At 39.5% G+C, this 17,079-nt stretch overlaps 1 protein-coding gene across 4 annotated transcripts; it reads right to left on the bottom strand.

Moving 5' to 3' along the window:
* Positions 1-218: 218 nt before the first annotated feature.
* Positions 219-13,597, bottom strand: tmem255a (transmembrane protein 255A). 4 transcript variants are annotated; one of them, XM_033632437.2, is made up of 10 exons: positions 13,301-13,597; positions 9,020-9,162; positions 7,809-7,871; positions 5,857-5,946; positions 3,661-3,726; positions 3,398-3,483; positions 3,152-3,223; positions 2,673-2,835; positions 2,393-2,539; positions 219-1,499 (listed from the first exon to the last, which is right to left on the bottom strand). In XM_033632437.2, the coding sequence occupies exons 1-10, from the start codon at positions 13,356-13,358 to the stop codon at positions 1,356-1,358; spliced, it is 1,032 nt and encodes a 343-aa protein (XP_033488328.1). In that variant the 5' UTR covers positions 13,359-13,597; the 3' UTR covers positions 219-1,355. The 4 variants fall into 4 exon arrangements, with proteins under 4 accessions (XP_033488328.1, XP_033488327.1, XP_033488330.1 ...); XM_033632436.2 differs by having other exon boundaries at positions 2,673-2,841; positions 13,301-13,582; XM_033632439.2 differs by lacking the exon at positions 3,152-3,223 and having other exon boundaries at positions 13,301-13,585.
* Between the last annotated feature and the right edge of the window lie 3,482 nt (positions 13,598-17,079).

Below are 17,079 nucleotides of genomic sequence, written 5' to 3'. Positions count from 1 at the left end.
AAACCTACACCCTTGTGCTCATAAACCCAACGTTTTGCAACTCAATAATCTGACCTGATGATGGTGTTGTGTGTGAAGTCAAGGAATAATCAACGTTGTATCGTGACAGGGGGAAATGAAAATCTTCACTATCCAGTAGCTACTGGGATGTTTCAGCTTGTACCAAAATGGTGAACTGCCTGACCGTGTTGCCTGCTTGTCTAAAAAGAAACACACCATTTGAATTACACAAAACATTTTTAATGACAAGACAAAAAGGAACTGACAATCAGCCCCTGAGAATGTGTTTAAATTATAAAAAGCAGTGATTAAAGCTGACACAGACCCGTCTCACAGACATGGACTAAGTTTACTCCTCTTCCTCAGTGAACAACAGTTCTTTCACTTAACATGATTTCCAATGTCGTGTCAGTGAATCCAGCACCGACTTAACACTCAGTTTCACTGATGTGTATTCCTGACAAAGACATTTAAACTTATAGATGTGATATTGCGACTACTTACAGAGAGAGACGATATATGCTTACCTGCTTTGCTGCTTTGAGTGAAAATACAATAAATAGGGTTTGGAGTGTAACTGTTAACCGTCCTTTCTTAATAAGTTATTACTAACTACTAAGATACCATGATCTGTTTGTATATCTTCAGCTTAACTGCTAAAAGAGCTTCTGTATATCATACTGCTGTACATACATTATGAGCATGTAATACCTCCATTACTGCTGACTTTGCCTAATTCATTGCTAAAGAAAGCTTGGGCCTACGACTAGGTTGTAATTCTCTAGCTTATTGAGGGGAAGACACCAAAGCTTTCATGTAACAGGTTAGATTTCACGTGAGGGCTGAAGCTGTGCTCCTCAGACCAGATCCTCACAGTGCAGACAGCGAGGACAGTGAGTGACACCTGTGCCTCTCAAGGCAGGAAGCATTTACAGTGTGTACTAAAGAGAGGTGAACATAAAGCATGAGCTGGAGGAGAGTTTCTGACCCTGTACAGGATAGGTCCAGATGACAGAGAGCTGCTGCGCTGGAAGTCCGTTTGCATTAAGGCAGATAGATGTGTAAACAGTCCTGGCTTTGGACCGGTTGTCTCTCTCTAGATGTGTATATGTGCACACACACACAGTGCAGGCATGAGTGTGAGTGGTGCCCAGGGAGACAAACACTCCTCGTGTTGGGCTGAACTCAAAGTTAGTGTGCTCCGTGCCCATCCTCCTCTTCCTCACCACCTTTCCTTCGACACAGTTCTCAAAGATAGTGAGGAAAAGATCAGAGGAGTTGTGCATTCAAACCATTCATTCAGCATCCAATGACAACCGATGACGTCTCAGATGCCTTCTTAGCTCGAGGCCATCTTACGGGCTGTACGGTGGGGGCTTCTCATCGGGATGGTTGTGAGGAGGAGAGTAGCGTGGAGGGACCATGGTGGGCCACAAGTGGCTGGCTCCAGACTGGGAGTCATCTGACAGGCCTGAGGAGTCGGGGAACAAGTAGGAGCCCTGCAGGAAATACAAACATTCATCAGAATGACGTTTTTAGAGGTTTTTAATCACTTAATTTGTCCCTGAAGAGCAAAGATAGAATCACAAAGCACATAAATACAAGATAATAAAATTTAAAATTTGTCAGCCTCTCGTTTGGCATCCTCTCAACAAATGAGCAGATGCCATTTCCCTGTGTGTGGTGATACAGTCGGCAGGGGTAGTTCAGTAAAAAGAAAATAGTTCCTGCATTAAACTGCTCACAACAAGGCCTGTGGATTATTTTGAGTAACCGGGTCATAATTTTTGAAAACTGACATTGCTGTTGAGTTTTTCAACTTTACTTTTTTAGCAGTTTGAGCCCTACAAGCCGAGTGCCCTCTAGTTTCATTATTATTTGAGAGAAGGCAGACATCTCTAAGGCCGATATCCAACAACTCAGTTACTCATACCAAAACAATCTAGACTGATAAACAGCACTACAAGTAAGAGGGAAAATATAGATTTTTGATTTGGGGTTGATCTGCCCCCTTAAAAATCAAGATAATCCTCTCACTTACTTTTACCCATTTCTAAGTATCATACAGACAAAAACTGAAACTCTGCTTTCTTTATCAACTGTTTAATTTAGCTGTAGAGAACATTTTTATTTTGACAGTGAGATAATAAAACCAACAGATTAACAGGAAGTGAGAGAACGAAGAATACTGCTGGTATTAAAACATTAAGGTACATGCCGTTTCAAGTCATGGTATAGCCCGACTAATTTCATGTATGTTTCCTTTTTTAAAAAATAGCATTTTAAAGAAACCTTTCATTTGAAGTAGTCATCACTGATAAAGCAGCTGCCAATAAGAAATCAATAACTGTTGGGATGCAGACCAAGCACTGCAGGTTTTCAGTGTCTGTACCTGCAGATCGTAGGCAGTGTAAGGCGGCAGGCAGGGGGCAGTGTTGTAATACGAGTTGAGGGAGGTGTTGGGCGGAGGAGGCTGTGAGGGGACTGGAGCTGTGATGGCCTCTGGTTCAGATGTACTCTCTATAGCAGCAGAGGGAGTCTGACAAGGATATAAAGGATATTGATCAGTTTCTAAAAAACACCAGAGAACTGCAAAACAAAAGCCTCTACATCAGCTCATACCAACAAATTGCATTCTCATCTTTGTAGGTAAATATAGTAAATGCACCCACCATGTCTTTAAAGCCTCCCAGCACTGCAGCAGTAATGATGCCCAGAAAGAGGGCCACGATGTTGAGGATGGTAGCGGACCACAGCAGGTGATAGAGGTGCACCACGTCCTGGCAGCTCTTCACATCTGTGTATTCATGGTAGCCTCCAATCACCTCTACACGGCTGGCCCAGTGGGTGGGACAGAGAGGGAGACGGCATACAGTCAAGCCACAAACGTCACTATAAAGTGTTTCCTTCTTGTATTCAGGACACAATGAAGACAATCATGTTTGATTTATAGAGATAAATGAGTCAATGAAAGATAGAGACACAGAGGATATGGGTGGGTATTTGGTCAGACACAAAAAGGACATGCAAAGGAAATGGCACCCTAAAAACACATCTCTGTGGTGGATTACACCATAAATATTCTACACCATTATGTCAAGCATGAGTTGATCATGAATGGCCAACATGGCTCTAGAAAAAAGGGACCTACTTCCAAATCATGGATGATTTCCTAAACTTTTTCAAAACATCTTTATTCTGAAGTCCCATAAGAGGATGTTCTCTGAAACAAAGGTTAAAAGAAAAAACAAACATTCTTGTTCTAATACAATCAAGGTAGCAGTGCAAAAAAATCTCCCACAAAAATGGCACAAAGGTACACATCAAAAGTCCAAACAATCAAAGCAGCACAGCAAAGTAAGCAGCAGCTGATTCACAGGTTTGTCGGCATACTCACTTCCCGCAGTTGTAGAGGTCGCAACAGTAACAGGTGTTGCCCTTCACACGCAAGTTACAGGATGTGCGCGATGTCTGACAGGGCACCTGAAGGTCACAAATTATTTTATAGTCCCTTCACTTTGAGTCGACCTCTGGCTCATAACAGTGTCCCTACACATCTTAAAGGCTGAAAAGCTAATAACAGTTCAGGTCACACACACACACACTGAGGGTTAATTCAACAGATTTCTGTGGACAGACAGTGAAGTGTGTGTTTCTTACATCACGTTCAGATGAAGTCTCACTGGAGTGATACTCACAGCGCCCAGCATACAGAGGCCTGAGGTCCTGCAGTACAATAAACAACAATTTTGTATATTTTACTGCATGATTTACCACTGGTCTGCTTACAAACACACACTGAATTATGGGTAGCAAAACAAATACAAGACCCTGCACTTAATTAGTGCTGCATGATTAATGACTGTGATGTTAATCATGATTATGGGGGGGAAACTTCATCCATCAAAACCTCGTAGAAGGCTAATAAGCAAGGCTGGATGAGTAACTCGGAAAGATACAGGTTTATTATGTCAATTAGGTTGCAGTAATAGGATTAATTACAGATGTGTTTGGTAATACTGTATGACAACTCACTAAAACATGAGGTGAATGATTAGGGCTTTAAGGCAGCTCATGTATTTTTTGATTTTTTGTTATTTAACATATTTTAAGGAAGACATAGATCACAGCAAAATTCCTCACAGTTACCATTACTGTTTTAAATTTTTACTATCATTAAAACCCTGTTTGAGTACCACGCTTGGAAATACTGTCCAGCATCAACCAAAGTTAGCAGCATTTTGTTTACAGAGTGGGCGTGTAGCAGAGATGCTACCGGTCCCTTGTCCTCATCTAGATTCACACAGACACTCGAGCAAGCATTTAAGAGACAGGCTATCTTAAACATTAATGTGCATTTGCTATTGTTTTCATGTCTTTACATGAGGTTCTTACTATATTATGATTTTTTTCTTCATGCAAACAAAAAGTGCACACTTTTTGGACATGTTCAGCTTATTTTAATAACACTGTTATGATACTGATAACTAAAAAGTTTTGATATTGAGATCAAGAATATCAATTAATATCTGGAAGAAAATGACCTTTATTTCCACACAATCCCTATAAAAACTATAAAGCTATACAACTCAGAAGAGTGGCCTGTCATGAAACTTGTACGAGACTTCACACTAACTAAAAGACTGCTGAAATTGAAGACACTTATTTAAATACTGAAACTGTCCCAGACAACCAGTTATTCTTACTTTTTATGTATTTTTATTTGATTTATGTATTGCACTGTATTGTTTTTGTGTCAGTGTGTTTGTGCTGTTCATATATCTGTGGGAAAAAAAACAACTGAAAATGTTGTCTGTCTAGTTTATTGCCTGGTGCTCCAAACATCCCTTTGCACTTGACTGGAAGCAAGCACTTAAGATGCAAATCATTAACATTGCACATAATTGAATCAATTAACTTATAAAAATATGACTGATGGTTATTTATTATGAGGGATAATTCTGCACTTAAAGGTCCAGTGTGTAGGATCTCGTGGCATCTGGCAGTGAAACTTCTCCTGTGGACTTTGTGGAAGAGGATGCACTTGGTATGTAGATAGAAACGGCTCATTCTAAGTTCACAAATACACAACGATTCTTATTTTCAGGTGGTTATAAACTAATGTGAATATTATATACCATTTCTGCCAGTAGATGCCCCTGAATCCTACACACCGGCCCTTTAATTGTGCAGCCCTTTATGTCACGAATAGTCGGGGTAAAGCAAGAAAGGATCATGTCCTTTGGCACCAAAAATGTGAGCTAGTTTCAAAGGTAAAATTCTGCACCAAACAAATAGATCCATGTAACAAATAGTCTGAACAATTACAATGTGCTGTATGATCATCTGACAGCATCACATTACCTCATCTGTCACTGCCTCACGTTGCTTTCTGCTGTGTACCACCACTTTATAGTTATTTGTACAAAAACATGTCTGAACAGAAATGTAACATTTTCCATTTCACTGACGCCACTGGCAAATGAAATCTGCTAATGGTGCTGAGCTCCCTCTCCCCCGACCCACAACTTATTTTAGCATAATTGTTTTAGAGTGCATTAGTGGTTATTTATTGTTTCGAGTACTTTGCGTCATGACAGAATAATCTCCCTCTACCACAAAATATATTTGTCCTGCTGAGCAGGGTGCAGCAGCTACTACACAGGGCCAATATGCGAGCACTGTCCTTACAGAAGGGCATACGTTTTACCGTATGTCTGATGCAGACAGAGTATATTAAGCTTTAATGGGGATGGCATTGATTAATCAGCTTGTTATAGGTCGGGGCCATAAGTGTTATCTGTATTCATAATTTATCAGTTTGGTTAAATAAGTAGAAGCTTCAGTGATACTTACAATGTGCCTCGCAGCAAACACTCCATCCACAATAGCACAGCAGAAGGCAGCCACCACTCCGAAACTGATGAAGACGATAGATGCCACCAACTGTGCAAGAAAACACCAGCTTCATCAATCTCCATCAGGCTAAAATGATTTTCTTTTTACAGACTATAAAGACAAACGTGGTATTTTAATTTTTAATCGCTTCCTCTCACCACTTTTGTATCAGGTTACATCCTCAACACTAATCTGTATCATCCTGCACATGTGCTCCTCTCTGAGTATGAATACCTCTGAATGGGATGAGGGTGGAGGGGGCTATGCGGGTAGAGGACAACAGTGACAGAGCGCTGTGGCTGTCACCTAGCTCCAGTGGTGTTGGTGGCTGGCGTAGTGCCCAGCTCTTCAGAAGCACTGCAACCCTTAATACCCTCCCTGTTCACCTAACTCTCTTCCTTTCACTCCTCAATGTAAGCAGCATGTATTCAATTACACCATCACCCCACCCTGTCTGCAGCCAGCCTAGCTCACAGGAGGGAGGCAGTGCGAGTGACACAACAGCTAGAGGTAACAGGGATTAATGCCTGTGCCAAGATTTCTATGATGCTGACATGAATACATCCGGTGGCACGTGACTGAAAACCGAGGAATGATCAACAACTCATTCAATATTTAGACAGCTGGGCTTGTCATCCTTAGTTTCTCACTCTCAGCAATGTGGTCCTCCATCAACATACCTTTTTCTGACAAACTAAGAACAATTGTAGTTATTTTAATTGGTTGAAATTTAAATTAGTTTTTGTAAGTGCATTTTTTTTCTGTGTTCCAAACATTTGAATCAAGGTCTGATGACAGCTATAGGGTTGTTTGCTTATGTTGCAAGGCCTCTGTCAATCAGATTGGATCAAAGCACACCCACATAGTCATGATGAAGCAGGTTTTGAGTGTAAAACTCTTAATAAATAGTCCCAGAAGATGTTTTTCTATTGTTACAAAGTTAGTCACGAATACTTGATGGTATGGTGAAATATGTTAGATTTGAAACCAAGCTGACAGGGGCTTTATAGGGATAGTTCACCCTGAAAACCCAAAATACATATTTATCCTCTTACCCGTAGTGCGATTTATCAATCTAGATCGTTTAGGTGTGAGATGCCGAGTGTTGGATATATTGACCATAGAGACGTCTGCCTTCTCTAAAATATAATGGAACTAGATGGCACTCCGCTAGTGATGCTCAAAGTGGGACTCAACAGTCCAAAATCTAAATTTTTTTAATTTACTATCACAAAAGACAAAGGCAGAGTGTAAATATTCACACTTGAGAGGCAGTAAGCCGTGAATTGTTGTGCTTAAAAAATGAATGAAACGATGCACTGTTTATCAAACTACTCAAATAATTTTCAACTAATCATTTTAGCTCTACTGAAAATGTAAGAATACAAAAGTTATGAGTTCCTCTAAAACCCCAAACCATAAAATATGTCAACACATTTTATCCTATCATAACATTTTATGGGAAACAACACATGAGGGACAGCGTGGCGTTTCATGTCATAGCTCAGTCAGCTGAGGGCTCCAGGCATCAAAACTCTGCTGCGCTCTGTGAAAAGGTGTCACCGTACAAACCCATTCTTCATTTCAGCCCTGACAGTCCTCGCCCAGCACCTCCCACCTGCTGCCCTCATCTGCAGTTTCCTTCCCCGCATTCCAGTGTGGACATCCGTCCTCCTCCACTTACACCCCAGTTCTATTTCTGTCTCCGTCTCCCTTGAAGCCCAGGATACTTGCTCCGATACCTAAACCTCCTCAGGCCAAGTGGGACTCACAGTCTGGGTTGGGTGTGCTCTGTCTATTGTCACACTAACAACATAATCAGGCCTGTAGGCTGCCGTAAGGTAATTGGGACTGATGCGTAGTTTTCCGACAGTGATCTCAATGCACAGAGGTAATATAAATCCTCTTACCATCTGCCTCTTGTTCTCTATCAAATGAGCGCCGATAATTCCCAGAAAGGAGCCAAAGCCCAGCTAAAAAGGAGAGAAAATAGCTGTTAGGGTGTTTATTTAATTAGACTACAGAGCTTTGATTTCATAGTGTGGCAAGATAAATCAAGCGTTAAGTGTTTCTGCCGTGCCCTGAGGGAGGCATTTCAGCATGTTTACAATGTTATAAGCTATTATATTATCACTTTTACAGATATTCAATATAAATTTCACATCTTTGTACATCTCTGTATATCATTATTATTATTATTATTATTATTAATACTTATATGTTTTTATTAGGTTTTTTTTTCCACATTATACAGTATGCCATCATCACCCAGCTGGGAGACACACCAAGAGTGGGGGAAAAATAAATTAAAAATTACAAAAAATAAAGTAAGATAAAATAAAAATTAAATAAAATAATAATAATAACATAAATAAAGAATTAAACAGTTAAAATAAACAAAATAATAGTAATCATAGAAACAAATATTATCAAGAATGTAAATAAAAATGAATAAAATCACATGCTAAATAAATAAAATAAAATAAGACTAAATTAAATTAAATTAGATTAGATTAGATTAGATTAGATTAAATTAAATTAAATTAAGATTCTAAAGTGATTGTGGTTATCAGTTACTGGCATCACATTAAGTTTCTTGCAGTGTAGAATTACATCACAACATAGTAGTCCAGATTGCCATTATGTCCTTGATTTTATAAACTGAGCCCTGAGTGGTATATCAGATCCTTTCAAACTTCAAATGAACCACTGCCTCCTAAGTCTCTGTCCATCACATTATATTTTAATGATTTAAACTATGAATCTGAGGAATTTGAGGTCAAAGTTAGAAGAAGCATCTTTAGAAATGTAGCTGACGTTCAGTTGGTTGCTTCCCTGCCCGCTCTTTACTTAAGGCAGAAAGCTAAAAGCTGAGTACTGTGAAGAAAACACATTTATGGACTGAGATACTTTACCTCACTCAGCCTCTAATGACAGCGATGCTGAATAATGAATGTGGGGAAAATTCACCCCGAAGAGACCTCCAGTAATTAGGTTCATGAGGAGTCCAGGGGCGGAAAGAGCTGGCTGGAGATACTCTCACATCACTCACACCTCACTTATGAACTCTGACAGTGGACGGGCCTGCTGCTGTGGCATGCAGATGTGAATGTGCACTCACAATGACTCCTGGGTAGTAGCCGCCCACTGTGATGTTCTGCGTCCTGGTAGTCGCTGCCAGGCCAAAGATGAGGATGAGCACGGATACGATGAGCAGCAGCACCGTCACGATTATGGATTTCCTCTTCCTCCTCTTAAAGGAACCTACGAGACAACAAATGAGGGAACCTTACTGCTGTGACGTGAATGGAAAAGTAATGAGTAAGATGAGGCTGAAGCTGGAATCCACCACAAGCATTGATGCAATTGGAAGAAGTTAAAGAGACTAATGACTGGACTGGGCTCTCTCAGTATCACTGACATTAAGTGGCCAATTCTGTTGAAGTAGTTCATTCTAAAAATGTCAATAACTGCTAATGTTGCTCATGATGGGAGAAAAACATGGCTTTTACGCCAACATTAATAACAAAGATCACAGATAATTTGGTTGAGTAGGAAAACTTCCTTACATGCTCCAAAACTATTTGCAGCCATTTACAATGATTTTTTGTTGCTTTTTTTTTCACCTCAAAGCACATGTAAGACTTAAAGTAAATATACCAGTGACCAGCTGTCATGACATTTACAGTAAAGAGGCTTTTTCTAGCCTCTCTAAGTTTAAATAAGGGGCGTCCAGATGTCAGAAGACTTTGAGATGATCAAATAATCGCAACATTAAAAAGCTGCTTAAAAGGGCCCCCCATCTAAATTAAGAATTCCAGTATGTTATTTCCATGGCCTCGGAAAGTTCAATCAATATTTGTGAACATGAGCTACTCTCTCTCAAAGCCAAGTCTCAAACTTGTGATGTCATCAAGAATAAAGTCTGGAGCTGCACCATAGGCAATGAATGGAAGACTGATTTTGTGAAGTCACACGATGATTAACTGTTTTTTATACCAAAATAAGCTTGCCTGGGTCCAGATCTTTGAATCCATATTCTCCATTGAGTTCCTATTTACTGATTCTTCTAGCGCTGTGACATGAAACAGTGGTTTCTAGTCAAGCGGTGCACTGGAGTTGTTTGTCATTGCGTAGTCAAGCAGTGCATTGGAGTTGTTCATCATTGTTGTTATAGACAAGATAGATGGTGCTACTGAGGATGTTCTAAGCCAACATATCTTCTCGATATCCTCCCAAAACCTAAGTTTATTTTACTCTGCTCCCCTCCAATCCCACAACCCTGGCAAAACAGGTATGTTGGTGTGACTATGCATCAGCATGAACTTAATATAACATTAGATTCAGGCGAATACGTTGGTCTCTATTGATATGTTAGGAAAAATTAAATCCCCCTCCCCCAAAGAAATCAGGTAGTGTGGACACAATGCCAGACTGAAGACTGAAATGCAGTGTACAGAGTTGACAATTCTGTCTGATATCAGACAACGATCGACAATGATTGGCACCCTGATTCTGTGTCAAACCACAGAACGTTTTCCTTTGTTTTACACATAAATGAGCTTTATTCTACGATAGTTTTCTCAATTGTGACACAGAAAATGTACCCACCTAATCAGAACATCTCCCTGGGTGCACTTATACCCCTTTTCCACCAAATTAGCTCCAGTTCTTGAACCGATTCTGTTCAGCATTCTTGGAACCTTGGTGCTATCTACTGAACCAGCCCCTATAATATCGGCATCAACATGCTTTTTCTTATTTTGCACAATGAATGAATATTACATACATTGAAAATTATTGTACTTCTTGTCTCCATCTTCTGGTGGGCCATCACGCATCATCATAATCATAATCATCATGCATAATATGATGTTAAAGCCACCACAGAGGAGACTTGATGATCACTAAAATTTGGTATGGAAAAAAGTGGATATATCGATATCAGTATCAGTCATGGGCCATGTAAGTTGTTATATATCTGCATATCGGATATTGGCATCAAATCCAATATTGTGTATCCCTATATTTGATTTTACAAAAAAACCCAAATATGGACCAACTCTGAATGAGACCACTGCAAGCTCTTTTTTTCTTTTGTCTCATATACCCACTGATGTTGTCACAGTTCGCACTTCAAGTCAAGAAAAACCTGCTATGTTTTGATTCCTGCAGAGAACCAAATCCTCAGGTTCCAAACCGATTTATTTTTGGCTGAAATGCTCTGAATGGTTCAACATTACGTGCAGGGCCTGGACAGGAGCCAGTTCCATGTTGGTGGAAAAGGGGTATCAGTGTCATCCCAATTTGTTGTCCGTGTTGCAGCCTTGGACTTTATTCATGATGACATCATAAATTTTAATTTTAGCACTCTAGTTTTTGAATATGGAGGAGAGTTGTTCATGTTTACTAATAGTTTTGGATTGTCTCACACCATAGGGATACCCTGTTTGAATTTTAAAAATGGGTCTTGTTGTCTGACGACCTTTGTTGCATGTGCTTATGTCCACACAACTGTCTGCTGTATTCTGACTTAAAAAGGCATTAGAGTGTTTTTAAAGGTCTAAATAGGTGTGAATACCTAACATACATACATAAACATAAACAATACTAAAAATATAACAATATGCACAATCAACAACAAAGGCAACTATAAACTCAAAATGTGCCAAAGATTTTCCATTCAAGGGTCAAATAGCCTTAAAGTATGCACTTCTTATGTAGTGTAGGGCAGCACAGATATAACCTCCTCCCTGCTGGCTGAAAATCACCTCTTACCACGTTCAGGCCCTTTTGGTGAGGTAAAATTATATAAACCGAGGAGAGATGGGAGGGAGCGGCCTGTCATTTTAGATGAAGCCTTAACTAGTTTCTCTGTAGCATTTGTTTTGGCATGACCGACAGAGGGAGGTCCATCTGCTTCTGACTAAAACACTCAATCTACTTTATCTTCCTGTATTTCATTCTGCAGTGCTCAGAAAGCTCATCACAACATTGTCATAGATCAACTAATAGATCATCCACATCACCTCTATATTCTGTTTTATCAATTTTTGGAAATAGAGCAAGCCATGGACGTCACTGCTACTGAATTATGATGCCCCCGCTTCGTGATCAATAAGAACTCAGAACTCACTGAACAGGAACAGCAAATGGTTTCTGTCAAATTTTCTCACCGGGGGGCCAGCATAATGACAGCCTCTGATGTTAATGATCCCGAAATGTATGTAGAGCTGGGTGTTATATTACAGTAACAATTATATTGTGATGGGACTACATTTCCTCTGGGAATGCATTTATTGTCATTCAGTATTGCAGATTGTTTTCACTTCCCGGTCTCAAATGCTAAATTACAGTTAATTGAAATAATGCGGCTGTTTGCCATAAGTGAAATTAATAATAAATGTCTCGTTTTTCCATTATATCACATCCCCATAGTTTCAATCTAAGAGACAAAATCATCCTCTTTATCTTTACCTCATTATCTGATTGTCAATATAGGTTTGCAGCAAAACACTGTTGATACGTTTAACAATGTCAGCTTCTTCTGGCTCTAACTCAAAACCATGCAATGCTAAATTTGTTTGTTACTGTAGGAGGTCTGCCTGAGATCAGGGGACTAAAAGCATGCATGCAGTTATGGGAACTGTTATTTGACTTATAGTGAATGCTGCTCATGTAGAGGTGAGATTACTTTTGTTCAACATTACCTGCATACTATTACAAAAGTAGCTATTTTAAGATTAATCCATACAACAGTTATATATGATCTGTGTGAATGAGTGATTTCGATTACACCACCAAGATGTGCCTCTTCAGTCCAGTGATGCTCAAATAAGTGACCACTATTATTTCTGAAACACTGCCTCACAAGGAATAAGACATCTAAAGCTAACTTGCACACATGCTTCCCTGACTACAACAATGAACAATCTACTATCTAGTGAGAGTTACCTGTTATTGACTGCACTAACATGAGCAAAATACATTCAGAGATTTTCCCCTACATGCATTTATTTCTTTGATTTTCATGTCAGCAGCCGAGCATCCTGCCAAAATCTGTGTCAGGCAGTTAACCATCAGAGCTAAATACATCCAGGCTCCTGTGGTTACTCAACGTCGCCGCACCTGCAGTGACGCGCTGCGGCCTGGACCAAAAAAAAAAAAAACCCACAACGGTCTGGTGATGCAACGAGTGTTTTTGTCTGCTTTTGAGAAGGAAAAAACAAGCTATATTTATCATCGGACATAAATATCAAATGTGAATGATCTAAATGTTAGCCTTGATGTGATTAAAATAAGATTCAGCGTGCAATAAAATCCCTGCAGTGTGGTAAAGCGAGTTTATTATTTAATTGGTAAAACCTGCTGCAGACACACCGGTGACCTTGCACACACCTACCTATGCTTGTTTCAGAGAGGGTCAGTCCGCTGGATTGAAGGCTCTGAGAAGGAGGCATGCTGGCTGGAGGATGTTTAACGTAATCCGCCGGACGGTCCTCTTGGAAATTAAATTTTAAGAAAACAATAATCACGACTCCGTGTTGTTCGCTATGTTATTTAACTGTGAATAATCATAAGCTAACGCAGACGGCGTGTTCGCTTGCTGTGGCATTCTCTGACAATATCAACAGCCCTCCGTCCGAGCACAGCCCGAGCCCGTCTCATTTACATCCTCGCTGCTGCTGATTCGTCTGTCGGTCTCCGTCCTCACGGTGTGTCGGTGTCGGGACGGTGGGTCGCTGCTGCTGCTGCTGCTGGTTGTATGTGCGCATGTGTCACACACATACTCAAAAAACAAAAACAAAGTACTCAGTCGTTACTTGTTTTAGAGCAAGTGTAACGACACTTAGCTAACATATTATCAGTTTTCCCCGGAGTATGTGACCGTTACAGCAATTAACGTTACAAATAATGAGAATGCATTTTAACAACGTTAACGTTACTAATACAGGAAAGTAACCTAATCAGCTTACAGGTCAATAGCATACATGCTCAGGGTTAAAAAAAAAAAAAAAAAAGTTCATGGGACAGCCTGCTTTACATCACAGAGTCCAATAAATCATATTTGAGGTCACAGAATAAAATGGTGAATGATGACAGTAATTTATATAGTTGATATTCTCCTAATAATGTCATCTCTGTCGATAAAATACACATATACATTCACCAAATCTTCCGCCATTTTGAAGATAATTAGCTTCTTTAACGGTTAACATTAACCTTACAAGATGAGCTAGGCAAGCTTTAAGGTAACTAAACAAATCGGGAAAATGGGATTGTGATTTTAAATAAAGGCTGTACAATTTCCTCATTGTCTTAAAGTTATGGTAACAAACGTTACAAATAGTGGGAATACCTTCTTAAAAAACGTTACTAATATAGGGAAGTAACTGTAGTCGGTTTACTGGTAAATACCATACATGCTCAGAACTTGATAGGACAGCCTGCTTTACATCACATATAAATCATGTTTAAGCTAGCATAATACCAGTTTTCCCCGGAGTACGTGACCATTACACCGCCATGTCAGTTACTTTCCCTTACAACCTGTCAGTGGGTCACAAAATAAAATGGTGAACAGGTAATTAGTTGATACTCTCATAATAATGTCGTCTCTATCGATAAAATACATATATATACATTCACCAAACCTTCCGCCATCTTTACGATAGCAAGCTTCTTTAACGTTAACGTTCCAAGCTAACGTTACAAGATGAACTACGGCAAGCTTTAAGGTAACGGAACAAATCGGAAAAATGGGTTTGGGATTTAAAACAAAGGCTGTTCATCTTCATAACTGTCTTAAATGTATAGCAACTAACGTTACAAATAATATAATGCATTTTAAAACGTAACCAATATAGGAAGGTAACTAATCTGTTAAGATATCAATAGTACCTGAGGGTTTATCAAGCAGAGGAAAAAGGTTTACGTGACAATCTGCTTTATATTACATAGAGTCCAATAAATCATGTTTAATATGTTAAATTATTCCATAGTATTATTTGTGTCATAGACGTGGAGGTTCTTCTGGTGGTCTGGGAGACAGTTGAAGTTGGAGCAGACACAGGTCAGGGCCGTGTTCAAGCCGAGCACCGAGCGCCATCATGTGTCCACAGTACAACGTTGCGTTCAAAACTATCAGACATTCGGGGAACTGCCTGGGAACAGCACATGAATTATCTAATAAAGTGGCATATGCTGCGTTCAGGCACGTCTCTTAGGGTTTTAAGCGGGTTTTAGGTTTTAATCCCTGAAGACAATTTTTTACACAATTCCTTCTAGTCCGGAATAAAAAAAAGGAACTCATACGTTTTGTTTTGTACATTATATTTTATTTTAGGTAAGCTATTAAGGTAGACAGTACCATTTGTAATAGCAGCATTAAAAAGGAGAAAATCTAAGTTAGATATGACACTGAAAATGCACAGCAACCAGACATAAATATGTTGCCTAAATTTTCCTTTTTAATCATTCTCCGCCTTTGTACATTTATTTTTTTTACACCCGGTTTGCAAATTTATCTGCTATATTGTCAGGGCTATAGCTTCTTCTTTTCTTCTGGGAATTTGAGGGTTTTACCAGCAACAAACTAATAAATGACCAGATAAATTAATATGATCAAGTGTAACTTTGTTCCTGGCCCCGTTAAAAAGTTTTTGAAACATTATTTAAACATTATTTATACCTTAATGCAGGGGAAATACATATTCTGTTTGATTTATTATATGCCTTAAATTCATTAAAACATCCAGAATTTAGTTAACTGAATAAATTATATATAAATATTGGCTACAGCTCTGCAAATGCAGCATTCATACAGCCTAATAATTAAAACATGTTTTGGGCTATTTCCCAATACAATGTCATGTTGCTTAAGTAGCATACCCCTGCCCAAAAAACTTGTATATGTCAGGAACACTTGACTGACATAAAGTTCAGTGATGAATTTTTTGGAATTTGCGAAGGTAATGTTTTTTCAGAAGCAACAGAGTGCTTGTTGACAATTACCTGAAAGGCTGCTGATTTGATCTGGGGCTCTGTGTTCTTGGTAGCTGGCATACTGTACATCTACAGTGCTCCTGGCAAGGCACTGGAACTTCCCAGATTGCTCTGAGTAGGGCTGGATTATCGACCGAGCAAAATGGGCATCCTCAATTAATGTGTTTACTCAAATTACCACACATCATCATCTGTGGCCAAATCATATTGCAGCAAAGAAAAAAGTGCACATACACAGAAAGAGGTTAACAGGGGCCCAGCAGCTCATCTGTGCCCTGGGGCCCTCTAGCAGGTTAATCCAGCCATGGAGCTTGCCCCTGCACTAATGCATATGTAATCACTTGTAGGGGACAATGCATTAAATATGTAGCCTGCAGTTACAAGTAAGAAGTAATCAAGACACTTTTAAATGGCATAAACCAATAAGAAAAAGTTAAATCTTCTGTATGGAAGTGATACATTCTATAAGTTTCCCTGCAAAATGTCCTGGTGATTTTTGCTTCCCTGCAAATGTCTTCATGTTGTGGGAAAAGTCATTGATCTTCACTGTAAAATACACACACATAAACACACACACACGAGCACGTGCACGTTTTTGCCGCGCAAATCTCAAAGAAGAGATTTTTTCCATGACGCAATTTCTCTTTTCATGTAAAAGAAGAGGGGAAAAAAGTCCCCCCTCTCCCACTTTTTACATGGGGTAACAGCGTTACGTGACCGGCGTACAGAAAGGATCAGGGATGAGGACAACTTGAACTTCCACAGAGGGAAGCTTATGGTAAGCAGTTGCTGCAGGAGTGTATGAAGCTGCTGGCGATGGCAAGTGGATCAATACGCATGCATGTGCAGGGACAATACCTGATGACTGATATTTCATTTCTGATCCTTTTGTGTCATGTTGAATATATGCCCAATCAATAATCATTATAATACCATTTAAAAAATTGTCTGAGTCTTTGTGCACGTACAGTATGCAGCCAGACAATGATTGACAACAGTGTCCTGTGTTGGGATAAGCTATAAATATTGTATTCAGGATTTGCCTCAGTCTTAGCCCAGCTTAGCAGACAATGGCTAATGGTGTGCGTGTACTGAATGCAGTGTTGTGGTCCAGGCCGCTGCCAAAACGTCTCCAGGACCAAAAAAAAGCACTTTGTATCCCACCCCCAGTTTTTC

Source organism: Epinephelus lanceolatus, chromosome 7 (genome assembly GCF_041903045.1).
Source record: "Epinephelus lanceolatus isolate andai-2023 chromosome 7, ASM4190304v1, whole genome shotgun sequence".
Taxonomy (NCBI): Eukaryota; Metazoa; Chordata; class Actinopteri; order Perciformes; family Serranidae; genus Epinephelus; species Epinephelus lanceolatus.
This window is presented reverse-complemented; position numbering and strand designations above follow the sequence as displayed.